This window comes from Pipra filicauda, unplaced genomic scaffold (assembly GCF_003945595.2).
Source record: "Pipra filicauda isolate LSUMZ 115617 unplaced genomic scaffold, ASM394559v2 scaffold3_size10097308_pilon, whole genome shotgun sequence".
Classification (NCBI taxonomy): Eukaryota; Metazoa; Chordata; class Aves; order Passeriformes; family Pipridae; genus Pipra; species Pipra filicauda.
In genome coordinates this window covers 8,097,099-8,114,736 of record NW_024104532.1, presented here as the reverse complement: position 1 = coordinate 8,114,736, position 17,638 = coordinate 8,097,099, and the positions used below count along the sequence as shown (strand labels likewise).

Here is a 17,638-nt window from a genome sequence, read left to right as displayed (position 1 = left end):
TGCTCTGCTGTGCACAGGCACGGGGAGCTCTTCTGCAGCCCACGGGCACCAGGAGCCACAGCAAGCAGTGCCGGTGGGCAGGGCCACGCTCCCCACCGATGGGGTGTGGGGTGGGGCTGAGCATCCTGCCCGCCCCGCCACGGGAGCTGTGGGTCCCCACGTCTCCTCCCTCTCCTCTGCTCGGAGAGAAATGTAACACCACCGCTGACAGCAGTGACTCCCGAAGCAGGTGTGTGCAACCCTCTGCTCTTTCGGGGCCGGGAATCGAAAGGCTTTGCTCACCTCCCTCGTTATCCTTGTTGTCGGCACAGGCGGTTTCCATGGCGACGCTGCATCCCGGCCCCCTCCAGCCGCTCTGGCAGACGCACTGCCAGCTGTTCTGGCCCAGCGTGCACCTCCCGTTGCCATTGCACAGGTCCGGGCATCCATCTGGGAGGACAAACGCAGAAGGTAAGCCCAGGGCACACCCACCCCGCTGCAGTGTTACTGTGCAGACAAAAAGGTCCTGCTGCTGGGACAAACGCTCTCGGTGAAGAAAGGGGACACCTCTGAGAAATGGGGATCTAGCTCGAGCCAAAGGGCAGGAGGATCCCTACCTGCTCTAATACATGCCTGAAAAATCCTGTGAAGGTTCAGACCTCGAGCTGACAGTCTGCTGACAGAAGATTTGTCTCCTACGTGCACACAACACAGGGAGGGGGAACGTCTTCTTCAACAAGCTTGTCAATGCTCAGAGGGCTTTTGCACTGTCAACTGCATCATTCTCCAGTGTCTCTAAACACAAGGTTTAAATAAATAGTTTTGTCTCTAAACACAAAGTTTAAATAAATAGTTTTGTCTGTAAACACGAAGTTTAAATAAATATTTTTGAAAATATTTTCCTTCACTGACAGTGGTTTTAGGCTACCTACTTATTTAACGCTAAGTTTACTTATATTACGAATGTAGCATTTCGCACTTTCTGAAAAACACGTTAGAGGAGATATCCCCCAAAAGATGTATGTTTTGAATTGATTATGGATATGACATGACTTATTGTATAGCAAGAGCCGAAATAGGAACAAAAATATTAATTAGCTAAGCTGCTAACAAATGCTAACGTTCTAACAAATGTCCATAGGTGATAGAATACCTCAGCTGCTTTTTCCTGGAACTAAACGAGTCTCAGGAGGCACTACTGGTACCTTACTGAATATTCATTATGAAGAAGGGTAAGAAAACCAAACTGCAGCCTTGGTAAATACAACTAAATCCATCAGTACCCAATCCTCACAAGCACATGTATTTGTCTGTGGAGGTGACAGAAGAGATTTAAGTGACCTGCAGCAGGTCTCTCACAGCACCTCTTCACAACTCTGAGCAGAAGACTGTGTGGCCATATTGACAACAGGTGTTGGATCTCAAACGTTCACAAGCTCTCGTTTGAGTTGAAAGTACAGTCTGATCCTGCCATCTCTACAACCACTGGAGAACATGGAATAAAGATCTCATTGCTGTCACTTTTGGACAGAAAATTTTACCTCAGAACAGCTCACAAGGCTTCACCTCTCCACCAGCAGTGACGAGTCACTGTTGGAATCAAGACATGCAGGGACCCACTGCAGCTCCCTCAGCTCTCACTGACTGGTTGCGTTAGTCCTTCACATTTGACACCGTGCCCCCAAGCTGTGACTATTAATTAAGTATTCCACTCCTCCAGGTATTTTAAAAGCACAAAAGGACTAATGGGCACCCTACCAGACTGTGGATACTCTTCCCATCAATTGTGAGTGAGGAAGGTAGCAGCGAGAAATACCCTGAAAACAAACAAATATGTTTTCTTTGCCTGACAGCACCGCCTCAGATGTGCAGCACTGGAGAAAGGCTAAGATGACAGGATGTCACCTTTGTGCCCCTTGGCCTCTGCAGGTAGCAGGGAACAGAAGAAATGGTCAAGTTACCACAGCTTTCCCGCTAGTGTTGAAAGGCTGAAGCCCTCCAGAAATCACTAATTTGGGCTGCTGTGTGTTTCTACAAACCTGTTCAGAAAGCCACAGCTCTGAGTTTCTCTCTTCCTGCTCCTCCCAACTCCTTGGCTGTAGCCAGGTGATGGCAGAGGGTAGTTCCTCTGACCCCACACTGGTTTTCAGACTTCTGCAGGAGTTTACCACTTATCACAACAGGTCCAAGTCTATTCAGTTCATGTTACACAGAAAGCTATCAGATATAAACAAGTCCTATAAGCTGTATTTCAGTGTTGTTGTGTATTAAAAAAATAGTGCCCCTTTCAATTAAATTTATGGTTACTTTGCCATCACATAGCTTAGCTGCATGAAATTTCACTTACTTTTGCAGCACAGGTAATAGATTTTTCAAGACATTTATTTTATCTCTTTCATTTTGTCAGGTTGTTTGAATGACCAAAATGATAGTGTTTGAGGGGAGGCATCACAGTGTAGGACCAATTATTTGTTTTAAAGGAAAAACAAACAGTAATTGTGAATATACACACACGGTTGGTTTTACATGGAGGCACTGAAGAGAATTAAACCACTGAAGCAGTTTGCCTTGCAGCATATGAGCAAGATGAAAACATGAACAGTAGGGAGCTAGCAAAATCCCTGAAAAGTTTTAAGTGCAGCTGGGGATTAATGGACATGACTTTGCGTTTAGTGTAAGGAGAGGAGGCAGCACCACTGCTATAGACATGATGTTGCTAGGAAACACTATGCTACCTCTCTAGAGCTTATTTAACCACAGCCTTCCAAAGACACACTGTTTGAATAACATAAATATCAGAAGGAAGGGAATGAACAGCGGTAGGCCATAATAATAAGATACAAGTACTTGGAGAATAATGTCTTCTTTTAAAGATCTATTAAATTAATGATGAATTAACTTCAAAACAGCTTTAAGTAATGGACAACTAACTAGGTATTTTGCATGGTTGTGTCTCTATCTATACATGTTTATGTGCATATATGGATTTCTGGTTTTGCCTCTCTTCAAGGAAATATCTCTATAGCATTACAGTCTGCTAGACCAACTAGACAACAGGGCTCCAGATCTAGTATTCACAAGTTTTCTTCTAAATAAAGTTTAAATTCAGGCATTGTGCTGACTATCTCTTTTTAAATTTTCCTCCATGTGTATGTGCACAACGAGTAGTACTGGTGAGCATCCTCTGCACACACAGCATTTCCACGTGGCTCGTGGGCTTTGATGGCCTTCAAGGGATTTGGAGAGTTTCACTCTGCAGCCCACGCTCAGCAGTGTGCAGCCTGCTGGCTTATGAGTTCTCTGAGTAAGGCAGTCACAGAGGGAAGGGCTATCAACATCTTATCTTAAGTAACCCATGGTGGTATGAAGCTCTCAGTCACAGCTCAGAGAACGGCCCCTCGTGCTAAGCAGACAGGTTGCTATTCCTGCTGTGCAGAGCAATTCCCCTCATCTTTTCCATTACAGTATGCTTAATGGAAAATGTCAAGAAGCAAGGTTAAAAAAAGAAGAAAGTGCTTGTTTAAAGTGCTAGATTGACAACCTATTTATTCACAGAACAGGCAGAGTACAGGCAACAGCAGTTCAAGTGTCTCACGCTTTTGCAGCTGCTGCTAAAGGTGAAACACTAATGCAGCCTCCCTTCTCTCTGTCTCCAACTTGTCTGTGGGATTGGAAACTGGGACCTTCAGTACAGGTGCATATGCAGTAATTAAAACAGCAAGAAAGATTTCAGTATGTTTTGCATACGAGAGATCATCAGAATCAGAATCGTTATGAACAGCAAAAACAATACGGACAGTGCTTGTTTCGAAAATGGGTAGTGCTGGATATATTTACAAGAGAATACTCATAGGTTTCATCTACAATGAAATTGTTCTGACACCAAATTAGAAGGTGATTAATTAATTTTTAACTTGGCAAATTAATTTCCAGTGTCTTGGCAGTAATTCTAATCCAGTTTTGGATAAATTCTGCACAGAGTTCCTTTTCACTCCACTGATACTCACAAACTCCAGGTATACAAATACACCTGTCCAGCTTCCCAGACATACATAGATTTTCCTTTGCATAAACTACTTTAAAATTGCAAAACAAACATTTTAGGTAAATTGAAATATAAAGTCTGCCCAATTAATTTCTGGTTTCAGTCAGAATCATCAGAACTCCCACTTATGGTGGAGCAAATCATTCTGGAAAGAAAAGAAGGGAAAGGGCAACCAGGGATAGAGAAGTCAGAGAAATCTTGAACTTTTTAAAGTTTTCAAACTTCGAAGGAATAGGTAGCCTCTTAGCATAATTAAAGAAAAAAGGAGAATAGGAGAGATAGAGGAAAAAAAGTAAAATCTTAGTGGTATCTCGTAAGCACTTACAGAAATGGATGATGTTTTTAGCTTCTACTGTTTGTATATGGAAAAAGAAAAGTAAATCAAGAGGTTATGTCTTCTGAGTCCTTCTGATCCTACACTGTCTATCAGCCATCTATCCTCCAAAGTCCTTCAAACAGGATTTTCAAGCAGAAGGGGTTCCCAGCACCCCTCCCCATTTAGTGCACATGCGGTTCAGCGACAGTCTGGAATGTGATATCTCCTGTTTGGATCAGGTTGTGTGAAAGGAGGTCAGGCAGAGAGATAAAGCCCCCTGGCAGGCAGTGAAGCCTTTCCACTGACTTGAAGTAAGGCTGGACCAGGTGGTCCTGTGGGTGAAGAAGCCCTGCAGTAGAGTATGTTCTACAGCACAGCGGTTTCTCGCTCATAGGATACACACAAGTTTCAAGGGGATCATTTAAATTACATTTAAATTCTCCTCTTCTCATTAGAGCTGTTAACTACAGAGCTGTAGCAAATAACAGTAGTCTGGGCTACGATGGTACCTGAAGAATATAGAGAAATGACATAAAAGCAGTAATGACAATAGCCTGTTTAATTTGGATTTTAGAGGATAATCACTGTTTTCATATTTTCTGTTCATTCCTTCAGTGAGGTGCTGGTATGCCTACAGCTATCTAGCAAATAATAAATGAGGTACATAGAACAAGGTACCTAGCAACATTGAAAATAAAATTATGCTTTTTATTTGCTATTGTTATTTTTAAATCCTTCAATCCCAAAGCCTGCAGGGCTTAGTTAAAGCCAAAGAAAGGGCATACAAATAAAAATGACACATAGTGTTATGATAAGCACACAGAAGTTATTTTCTGCAGAGCAACACTTCAACTAAAATAAACTCAACCCCCAAAGCAAGTAACTAAGCACATGTCAATGCAATACAGTATTTGTTGAGTGAGAGGTGAAGCCCCTTTGGGTGAGTTTGGACAGTTCCAGAACAGGCTGGAGCCATGCAGGGGCACCATCCCAGGTCTTTGAAGCACGATAGTGACACTGATTGACAAATTGTTAAGAATTAACCCAGCTTTTCAGTGTAACACAAAGGCCATTGTCACTGCTCAAGTACCACAGCAGCTCTGCTTGGTTTCCAGAGAGGACTCACACAGAGCAGGAGCTTCTCCGTGGCACTGAAGAATTTGTTACCAACATGCTCTGACTGGCTTTCTTGCCTCTTTTTCCTCTCATCCCTTTTTATTTTTCTGGAGAAAACTTTTTTTTTTTAAAAACTACCCAACGCCCTAAATATTTTTTTTAAGCCAGATATCAAACAAAGGAATGTATAGAATAAATATCTATTTGCAGACGTGTTGGGCAGATGAATACATGCCTGAGTTGGCCCAGCTACAATTTTATTTATTGAACAGGCTGGAAAAAAAAGGAAAGACCAAAAATTAAGTTTCAAGGACCCTGAAATCCTCCACTCTAATACCTCTTGTGCCGACAAACAATTGTTAATTTTAAGTAAGATTCCTTTAATTGCCTGGGACATGTATGTCATAACAGAATTTCCCTCTAAATTCTATCTATACAATTTCAGTCTTTCACACATAAAGGCAGGAACTCAGGGAACATCCAAATTTTCCAAACAAAATAGAGAAATATGAGAAAAACGTCTGATGTTTTAGAAGAGCAGTAAAGCTCCCACAAAGGGGAACTGCTGGTATCAAAAAGGAAGTTTCAAAAAAGTCACTTGCATCTTTTTGAAGAAAAAGAACAATAAAAAGATACACACACACACACAGAGAAAAGGAGAGGAAAGCTCATGTTGCAATATAGGTCCCAAACATCTGAGACTGAAAAAAACCCCAGGGCTGTCAGAGCATCACACCTTGTTAACAAGGGATTGCTCCCAGCAGAACATTCCATTTTATCCAACTTCATTTTAAGCGACTCAAGCAGATGGGCTCCTGAGACTTTCTTGAGGGGGAGACACCCTCGAGGTCTCTCTCTTGTGCACAACTAACAGAGTTTTTTCTGTCACCAGCCTTTGGTGTGACCCACCCTCTCCAAGCTGCCAACAGCTGGGCAGGGAAAAGAGGGGGACAGTTTGTGCTACACTGTCCTGAGATTTGAGGAAAGCAAACAGATCAGTGATCAAAAAATCCATGTCTGCTCAGAAGGTTGAGTCTACATACAGAACTCCAGCTGAGCCCCGAATCCGGACTACCCGTGTATATAAAGACAGTTTCAAGAAGGAAGAGAGGCTGCATTATGGGAAGTTCAGTCACAAGAGTGAGGAGCCTTTGCAATGCCAAGTGCTCTGCAGCAGCCAGGAGGCCAAATCCAGTCCTGCCAATGCGGGATGCTCATGATATCCAAACCCCACACAGCCCCCACATCACCCACAGAGTGTGGGCAGGGCCAGGGTGATCCTGCCAGGCAGTGTCCTGCCTGCACCCTGATATTGCCAACGTGAACACGAGGACACACCACATCCTGCACGCAAACCAAGGCTCTGCACTGTGGCTTCATCGTGGCCAGGTGCCAACAGTTTGGGTTGTGCACCAGCATAGGCACAGTAGTTACATGGAACATAGGTAAAGACACTGCTGCAGCAGAGCTGCATAATTCCTTCTACAGGCCAAGGAGATTATTTGCTGAAATTCTGAGCAAGAGCTAAAATCTGACCCCAGCAGCACATTTCAGTTACACAGTGTATTCTTCTCAAACAAGACTCATATTCAACTCCTATTCATATACCCAGTAAAAAGACATATAAAGATGCAGTAAAATTTGTATTTAAGATAGCCGAGTCTTTCAAATTAATCTTACTGTAACAAAATCCATTTAGAATATAATTCCAGGTGAAATTACATTCATAAAACCACTACCACAACCATAATCTTTTACTGTATTAATGTTTCTGATATTGCACACAAGGACTGGTATCATCCTTTGTAATATGTAATATCTTTTCTGAGAAAGAAGCCTCCTCAAGTTGGATTTATCTCTAAAATAGCGTCTATATAAATAGTTTTGTGGCAGTGTAATGATGAAGTGACCTATCTGACAGGATGTGTAAATTCAGTCAATTGAAGGGCAACAAGCAAAACACTGACTTCATATTTAAAAGAATATATAACCTAACTACAGTGTAGTAAGTAAAATCCCTACATTAATCACAGTGTTATGGCAAGCGGTTTCAGTCATTCTTTCATAAAAATTAGGATTCACACCATAATTGTATTTCAGCTTTTTCCCTCTGAATGCCCCTATGGGTCAGCAGAGGAAGCTCCACTGTCACTGCCCAGCTTTTCCCAGGACACAGATGCCACCCAGCATTTCTTCTGCTTCAAATTCTAAAGGGAAGGCAGCATCACCAGATTTACTGCTCAGGAAATGTTTTTAAGCAACGCTATTTGTTGCAAGCAAGTTTCAGAGCAGAGGCAGGGGAGGTAAACACCAAGCCAGGTTAAATCAGCCGTTTCCTGCTGAGCTGAATGTACAAATACTTTGAGTATAAGCACACCAGTGTAATCCTTTAGGACGGAGGTAGACAGAAAACTATCCTGCAAACAGGGTCCACACTGGCAAAATTCAGCCAAATTCAACAGAATTACACAGATTTCAGTCAGCTAATGTACAACCTCATGTCAGATTGGCTGTAGCTGGGCACTTTATATCATACTTAAAATTAATATAAGTGGTTGTTCTTCAGAAAACACGGGTTTTCTCTGGTTTCTATGTGTTAGCTGACTACCAAGCATGGGGAAAACCTCTGGATCATAAACTGCTGCTGGTGGCTTTACAGCCCTTCCTGCCTGCTGGAAGGATCATGGATAACTAGGGCTTCTCCTGCCTGAAGGCAGTGAATCACTTGGAAATGGACTCCTCTTTTCATCAGGCCAGCGTGAGCCTGATCATTCCCCAAAGAAAGAAGCAGCACTTGGATGTATCCATCCTAGCCAAATATCACTAGCATCAAATTTTCCATTTCCAAACATTTTTATAAAGTCCTACTAAAACTAAACTAATATTCCAGACCTAATGCAATTTAGGGTTTTTTTGGGGGAAGACATTCTCAGTTCAGTTATTAGCTCCAAAATACTTTTTTTTAACTTCACAAACCCCCCACTTATGGCATACAGGAGGAATGAACTCCTTTACTCCTTAAATGACAACTTCCACATATATAGAAAAATAAAAATCACTTATTATCCACTTTAGCTCCAAATACAAATTGCATTCCTCTGACCATAACTATTTTAACATATCAAAAGCTTTACAAAATAGAGGAGTTTAAGTCAATCGAAATGCCCAGTAAGCTTAGTCAGCATTTACAGGGACCAAACAGATCTGTTCCCCTTATGTCAGTGCTACTTAATAGTGGTTTACAGCAGTATTTCTAATTTGATTTGAATTCAGGGATGTGAGGGGATGGGCTGTGCACACACAAGTAGGGAACTGCAGTGAGAAAAAGCAGATATTACACACTACTTATGTTGCTCAATATGCTAAAGAAGATGCATAGGAAGGGCACTGAGTGGTAACAGCCTGTCCAGTGGGCAATAAGGAGGATTGTAGGGAATCTGCTAAAAAACTGTGGGCCCAAGTCTGATGTCTGACCTCTTAACAACTCTGCTTTGAGGAAGAGGCTGGACCAGATGACCTCCTGACATCCCATCCAAACTGAATTATCTATGATCCCTTTGGTTTTAGAGCCTTATAATTCATAATTCTCAGGGCAGGGAATCCCAGTTTTCTCAGGCATTATTAAAATATAATTACTTGCTATTCATTAGATATTAATGCCTGCATAGAATTTATAATTTAGCAATTAACTTTCAGGTATGCAAATGCAGATCCTGTGTAAGAGCACAGGTTATCTCTAACAGCAGAATAAATATGAGCCTTAACATAAGTAGACAGTTTCCTCTATTACTGTGTAGCAGATTAGTATGTTCTGTCCCTTAAATTTGGTACAGGACTTTGGAATCCCTTCAGGACTATATAGACATGTGCATTATATTTTGCAGCTGATCTTCTTAAAGTATTAATCACATCGATTCCATGGCTGCACACTGTATGGTTTCAGACTTCAGAGTTCAAACATTCCAGCTGTCCCAAAGGAAAATCCCAAACAAAAAAACCAGAAAGTTTTTAAGAAGCATTGTGGGATAGTTTGGAATGAAAAATAGTAACACTCACTAAATGCTTCTCATACTCCTTCTGGTCTGCAGTAATCCTAAATATTCATGACAGAAAAATATTATTAGAAGTGACCAGAAATAATGGATATTTGAATAGTAAAATAAATACATCTCACATGTTTGTTAAGGCTAGAATTTCTGGAGCTTAAATATGTACAAGCGTGAAGTCTGAAATAATGCCCATGACCTAGGAGCAGTATTCTGCCACAGAGGCAATATATGGAAAACAAATTAAAATAGATAAGCAATGCATTCTGAGTTATGTATTTGTGTATGCTGAGTTGTTTGGCAGATGTAGGATAGAAGATGAATATTTCAGTACGTAAACCATAAACATGCCTTTAATTCTAAAGTGCAAGGCTCCATTCTGCATTCCTTGTCAATATACATAAGCCTCATGAATATCATGCCATTTTCCAATTTTTATATCTACCAACTGCACAAATAGCTAATAAAAGCTACAGAAATAAAAATGTTGTTTTCATAAATAAACTGGTTTAAATCCTGCACACACAGACAAAACATAAGTTAGTTCTCTTTTTGTTCCATTTTTTAAAACCTGCCTACGTGGTGAAGGAAGAAACCTCATAATCCTTCATATATAGCCAGTTGCTTTGATATTTAAATACTAAATAAATCTGGGAAAGTGATTTTGATCTGCTAGGGAGATCATCTTCTCCATTCCACCCCCAAGAAAGCCAAGAGTGTTTAATCTGCACTTGGAAGAAATTTGGAAGAGAAACAAGTCTTTAGGCTCTGCTTGCTTTATATTAAACATATTTACTATCAGGCAACTGATGGCTCTGCTCCTCCCCTCGCCTCCACTAGAGGTGTCCTTAATTCTCTGGAACGAATACTTAAGTCTTTCTGCTGCTAGGCAGAGTATTTATTTTCCATTTCTCTGTTGAAGCCACCAGAAGAACCAATAAGACTTTTAACTTGATTGCCTTGCATCTATATTTGACAATTTTTAAGCCATACCAGGACAGGCAGGTTGTTACTTGGTGTACTGGGAGTGTTTGTCAGGAGCACTTCACTCAGGAAGAGAAACACAAGATAAGTGGGTTGGAGATGCAGCCAAGATATCTGGAGACTGCCTCATCACCAGTTAAAAGGAATTTCCAATAACAAAAATAATAATTAAAAAAATTCTAAGGTCTGTACCTGGGACAGCTAAAGGACAACGTGCTACAGTTCTGTGCAATTAGTTCTTTCTTTGCAATGCTGAAAATACAGCTTGAGTAGCAGCTCACAGTAAATCTAAACATCAAAGAGATGTCAAAGAAATCTTTCTTTTCTGTTTTCTATCCTGATTATCATTTAGAAGAGTTCCAGGGGTAGGTACCAGAACACAAGATCTCTGAAGGCCAGCATTACTGACCCTCAGTGCTCAAATAAAAAGATAACAGGTTTCCACACTCTGATTCCCACAATTTCAATGGGTTATATTGTCATTGTTCATTGCTTATACACAGCTGAACTGTTAGCACATTTCAAGGAACGTGTTAGAAACTCATAATAATTAGGCTTTTCTTTAGCTAATAACCATTTCTTCAAAGCTGTGAAACCAAGCAGCCTTTTCCCACTACACAGCAATAGTTTGGAGCAGAAAGACAAGTTCTGCTCTGGCTCGAGCTGCAGAGGATTTCCAGAATGCTCCATGCCATGAAAACCTATGAAGAACACCTTGTAACACCAAAATATCACCTGAAGGTCTCTCTCCTGAGGTTTGATGCAGTTTGACTCTATTGAGTTTAAGATCTCCACGGATCGTAATCAAGCAAAGTGAATTTTGGAACGGCTCAAGGTTTCAGAGTAAATACATATGTGGGAATGTGCTTAATCAGGCACAGTGCATATCCAATTTACTGCTTCAAGCAGTCAGGAAGTTTTTGTAAAAGTCTTTTTTAAGTGGAAAAACTCTCCTGCAGATTAATGACAAAGCCTTTCTCCTCAAGATACAAATCTGTCAGTGCAAGACTTCTAAGTGAATTCTCCACCTTCTTCTCACTCTGAATGAAACAACTTATTAATTGTAATTATTTTCTAACCTGGACTGAAGTCACCTAATTCAAGTAAGGGATTGGTAGCAGCAGCCCTGTGAAAGTTCATCTTTAGTAAACCTGTAATCTTTTGTCACAGGATGAAAAACCAGAAGCAACGCTGAAGAGAACAGACATTTTCCTTTTCACTTCACTGTCATTAGTTCACTTCTGAGTGACATCTCTCCTCACATTTTACAACATCTTTATCTCAAGCAATAAAATACAGAAAAGAAAATAAATAATTAAGATCTGGGGGTATATTCTGCAAACAACTTCACAAAATCTCCCATTTAATACTAATGGGAACACTCACCTTAAGAAATCAGGCACATTATATATGACTTGATAGAAAGTTTTCCAACTACAATGTTTTATCTCAGAAATGCTGACAAAAATCCTTAGTAGAGTAGGAGAAACTAACTACAAAAGTTGAATAAACAGATGCAGCCTTTAATGGAAGGCAAATAGGGTAAATTACTCCATTTCTGCTGAATAAATATTTCCCTATACAAAGCATCTCATACTTTAAACTTTCCATGCAGTAATGCTCTTAAATTAAGTAATGAGGATTTAAGGACTTTCATGGTAACTAGAAGTACAATTACTGGTCTAAGATGACAGAATTTACTTAGAAAATTCTTTGCATATGGAAGATTGAAAGATTAAAAGGAATGGGAAAATAATTAGGTTTTAATAAGCAGTCAATTTTATTTTAAAAAAATTTTCATGTGGTATGAAAATATTAACAATTTCAGGAGACACTTCAGTGTATCCAAAAAGTTTGCTGAGTGATATTTCATACCTAATTAACTCTTTTGATAAAGTGTATGCACTACTGTTTGAAATTAAGGGTGGGCCTGACCGATTTTAATTCACTTTTTTTACTGAGCATATAAGCAATCAAAATTCTTATAGAACAACTAACAAAAGATTCCAATGAAGAATCATAAAACTGATAACATCTACAGGCCCCTCTGGATCTGAATTAAGGAAGGGTAATGCTTACAAATCTCTGTATAGTTCTTATTTCTCCTTCAACCTTTTCGCGACGTGTGCAAGAACAACACGGTAGTTTAGGTTTCTGGTTCACAACCATCTCTGTGAGGAATGCTGCAGGAACAAGGAATTCTGCAGGAACAAGGAGTGCAGACCCATTTACACAGGTTTTACACTGTCTGTAGTGTAACACTCAGAATTTCCATCAAGCGACTGTTGCCCGTTCAGCCCTCACAAGGAGTGACCTTGACTCTGATAACCTGTTCTCTAAACATGGAAGACTTTCTCCCTTCTAAATCAATATTCCTGACTTATTTTAGAAAAAGACCCCAAGGTTCAAACATTCAAAGGGCACGAGGAAGATATTTATGGACTGGCTCCATGATAAAGAATCAATTAATAACGATCCAAGGGAGGCAGTAACAAAAAAGCAATTTTACCCCTAGTTTCCAAAGAAGCCAAAAAAAAGATGAACTGCACCTAAAAATCTGTGTCACTATGCTCCCCCCAACCCCAATTCAACTATCTATTAGCAATGCTGCATGGAAGCAATGTTAACCTTTCTTTCAGAACCCTAAAAAACTCCTATGCAGTGATTTAAGTCCAAAACACCCTTTCAATTTTTTTTAAACAAAAAAAGGCACATTGTCACTGCTTTTTGTGTACTGCTATCAAATTACCCTAAAAAAAAAAAAAAAAGGATCAGAATTAATCAGAATCTGCAAACATTTTAACAAAGTCATATTGCACCTTCACTTTTCAGCAGGAAATAATGATCCATGGTTTCCTGCTTTCAGTAATACTTTCCTGGTTCAAATGCAAGTGATTCTGCAGTAAAAAAAAAAATAGAGAAGAGGAACACCCATCTTCTTTTTCTATAACTGCTTAATTCTGAGCACAACTACCTTCCATTGTAAGACTGCATGCTACAATGCTAATTCCTCTATTAATTTCAGAGAGAAGTGATCTGTAACCCAGCACATACACATTTTGCCTTGCTTTATTAAATGGAAAGCAAAGAAGTCAGATCAGTTTATATTTAAACTGTGTTGAAAAGTGGATGCTTACATGCTATATTAGGGACCGAGTTCTACTCTCTGGTATTCCCAGTGCTTAAAACAAAAAGTCAGTTCTCTCATCTGAACTAATGTGTCTCTGGTTTTAGGGGAATCAGCATCTTCTGGGATCTTTAGGGGTTTGTGTTTGTGCATGTTGAATTTACAAAAACAGCTTCAGTTCTATTCTTGAGGAACTCATTCCACAAGAAACTCAGCAATTCCTTTTGATTCCTAACAATTGGAAAATCACAGTATTTGAAGCAGTAGATCAATAAATCACCATGCTCTTCTTGCAAAAAATGCTATTGCTAAACTGGTATTTTTTTCTTTGCTAATTTGTGCTTTTGGATAATTGTCCTCTTAGTGTTGCTTGTAGCCTCAAATCACAACCTAGTAAACCAGTAATATTTTTCACTATAAACCGATTTAGTTTTTAATTAAAAAGAATGTTTTTAATCACAATTACACTATTATATTTATTTCTTAGCTACCAAAGCTATTATCCCTACTAATTCTCTTCAGAGCAGGGACTGCATCTTGATGCACTGTGGTTCTTTAGCTCAGTTGTTCAGTGCTCTGAAAAACTATTTGAGGGCAAATTAAAACATATGTGGTCTAGATGCACTATGAATCTTACTTATTTTTCACACTCTTGAATAACTTTAACCTTCCAACATCTACCTAAAAAAATCTCATCTGAAATTTTATATTTAAGCAGAATGAATACAGAAGAGACTCATCTTTAAAAATACACAAAAATGGTAGAAGTGTATATGCTTTTCAATTATATGAATGATTAACTATGAGCTCGTGTAGTTTGGTCATGCCAAAACAGTTAAAGAATCTTTCCTTGCAGCTATTTTGTTGATATCTTATTTGACAGCATTTTAAAAGCAGGCCACAGTCTATCAATGCCAAGTTGATCAACCTGCTCCACACTGGACTGTTAAAAACTGTGAATAGAAACTAAAAACACAGTGGGATTAGGAAAAAACCATAAACCCTGATGCTGGTGGGTTGTTTGTCAAAATTACAGCTCCCTAGTTGCAGATTGGAGGAAACCCACAGCCTTTTAAAAGGCGTTCTGCAATGGAGAAATTACAAATGAGGTGGGTAGGACTTGGGTGCTGTCACACAAACCACGTTTGAGAGAACCCAGAGACCGTTTTACACTCGAACATCTGGGACTCGCTGCACGGCTCCCAATAACCAGTGAGACAGCACAAGAAAAGGCAACACATCCCAGATGTTAGACATCAGTCATGGGCCATAGAACTGGCACATTACAGTAAGGCAGGAGGGAAAATATCTTTTAAGTGCAGTAGAATGAGAGGCAGAAAAGCTTTGCATGGATAAGCAGACAGCCATGTCTCCTCTGCCTAAATTTTCATTAGGGATAATGTTCTGATCCGTGTCACACTGAAGTCTTTGTGGAAGCAAAGTTGCTACTTTTCCATGAAAACTGCTTAAGTGTTTAAGAGAGGTACTTGTTTGGAGCGAAATATTTAAATTAAGTGTGTAGCACGCAGTGCTAAGGGTCAGCTCTCAGATTTGAAAATCTTCAGAGAACAGCTGGGCCATGAATCCTTTCTGTTCTAATCCTGTTACTGAATGAAGAGGGAATGACAACAAACACAGTAACCTTAATTTCTCGTGTCCTTCTTTTCCCTGTGGCTTTCAGTATGACTGTGAGCTGCTGGTAGATTAATGAGACACCAGTATTGCTTTGTCTCCATCTATCCCAGCATGGATGTGTTTTGAAGACAACTGACAGGCTGAGATGGAGAGTTATGTGTCAATCAGTATTGTATCACTGGAAACACTAGAGCAGTATGTGCTGGAAATCGGAGAAATCTACAGTTAGTTACAATTTTTTGGCAGCTATAAATCAGGTAACAGTGACCTCAATAATACTCTGATTATTCGCACTTTCAACATACAGAGGTGAACCACAGCACGTGGACCACAACATCAGGCCCAAATGCCTTTAAGAACAATCAAGTTTGTATTTAGCTCTTACATTTCAGTAACCCAAAGTATGTTTGGAATTTCTTTGACAAATTAGATATACTATATTATATGATGACTTCTGTTGAACAGCAAGCTTTGCTTCTTTTTATATGTATAGAAAAACTATATCTGAACTGAAATAGGCTGAGGCTACCTACAGGAATAATCTCCAGAAGCAATGTTATCCTAATGAGCATTTCATAAGCAGCTCAGAATAAGGATGGAAAGAAAGAAAGAACGAGAGGAAAGAGCTGGATAACATAAATTTTTAAAAAACTTTCTTCAGTAAGAATGGCTCATGATACCTCATAACTCGTGCTCTGAACAAGTCCCCATATTCATTCCTTAAGATCTTTTAAAAAACTGTCTAAGTAAGGGCTTTTAGTGAAAGAAGGACGTATCAATATTCAACATCAGCGTGTATTCATCCTCAGCGAGCAGTTACTGCCCAAGAGAGAGCTGACAGTTTAAAGAGAAGCCTTTCAATGGTTTCGTTTTTCCCTGAAGCCCTAAATAGATCACACAGCAAAATCCTGAACTGACACTTCAGAGGTGCTACAGAGACCATTTTTTCCTTTTTATTTCTGACATTAATATTTTTAATACAACATTAAACTAAGAAAATATTGAGTAGAGAATTTCAAAAGCATCAAATATCTTAGGAAGACAAGTCTCTAACTTCTCAGGCATCCTACCATTAATTTGATGCTAAATTGGCAAGAAGCTGAAAAGGTAAAGCTTTGCACCTGAATTGTTATTCCACAGAGATTGCAGCAGTCAGGCAAAACACATTTGGCTTTATTTGCATCTTCAAGCACGAAAGATTATGTGAAACTGATGCTGAAGATGCAAAGATTATACCTGTAGAATGTATAGGCAAGAATGCAAGTGATCAAGGAAAAGGTATCTCTAACAAGAACACAAACAGCAGGCCTCAAAAGGATGGGCAGGTATTGTTCTCCTTTGTATTTCTTTCTTAGGAAGTATAAATATTACATATATGTATGTACATATATATCTCTCAAGATCTGGTACTACCTTTCTACCTCTATACAATCCATGTCACTGACCTCTCACAAGCATTCCCATGCCTTTGTTGTTTTGTATCCACCAACACCATGTAATTCACTCACTTGCTGAAACTCGGTTTGACACCACAGGGTGCAAAATAACACAGAAAATATTATCTGCGGGAGAAGAGAAGATTGTCTGATGCTGGGAATACTCCTGTGAACAGGAAAATCAGCTCTGCCCTTTCAAAAGTTAGATCAGCTCCTTGATTGATTGCCCTTCCCCTCTTTTTGTGGTCTTTTAAGAGTTCAAGAATTGGCCAGGAAATCAATATAACTCATGTAGAAGCGCCTCCAAAAGGAGAAAAAAAGAAATGTGGTTTAGTTTGGGAAGCTATTCACCAGTACCTGCTGGGTGCATCTTTGAAGTACTAGACATAATGCAGGAAGTTTTGCTGAAAACACACTCATTAAATTTTTTGGGTTAGGAAGGGAAGAAATAAGGTCATGTTCTGCAAATATCCTATAAAAAGAGAGAGAAAAGAGCCACTCAAGTGTTCTGACACTGCACTCTGACATATTTCAGTCATTTACAGGAAGCCCTCAGCAAAGAATGCAAACAGGAAAGTTCTTCCTCATGAATAAGCTTGCCTTTCAGCCAAAAAAGATCCCCAGCTGCCCCGTGTAAATTCTGCAAATGAAAAGGATTTCTGTTTCTAAACTCCCTGAAAGTCAAACCACTCTCACTATATACAAATCTCTAGATAGAATATATTTCCTTACAAATACACATAAGCAGCTTATGATAAAGTAAGTGGATGCATCTCGTACTTCTGGATTCCTTAGTGCTACGGAAGCTGCTCAGAAAGTTTACTCATCCCTGATCCACAAAATAGCCAAGTATATTTCAGCAGGAATTTGCAAAGTTACAAACAGAAACCAAAACCCCAAGCAAGTACTACCTACATATCTGGGGACTTCAGGGCCAAGGTATTTTATTGAGGA

The 17,638-nt window shown here is 39.6% G+C and overlaps 1 protein-coding gene across 15 annotated transcripts in view; it reads right to left on the bottom strand.

The window, feature by feature from the left end:
- The window catches only part of TENM2 (teneurin transmembrane protein 2), a 1,087,321-nt gene that overhangs the window by 53,597 nt on the left and 1,016,086 nt on the right, over nucleotides 1-17,638 (bottom strand). For all 15 annotated transcript variants that reach the window (XM_039385212.1, XM_039385215.1, XM_039385216.1 and 12 more), the window contains one exon: nucleotides 283-429. In XM_039385212.1, the coding sequence (XP_039241146.1) occupies nucleotides 283-429 (147 nt within the window). The remainder of the gene's footprint in view (nucleotides 1-282; nucleotides 430-17,638) is intronic.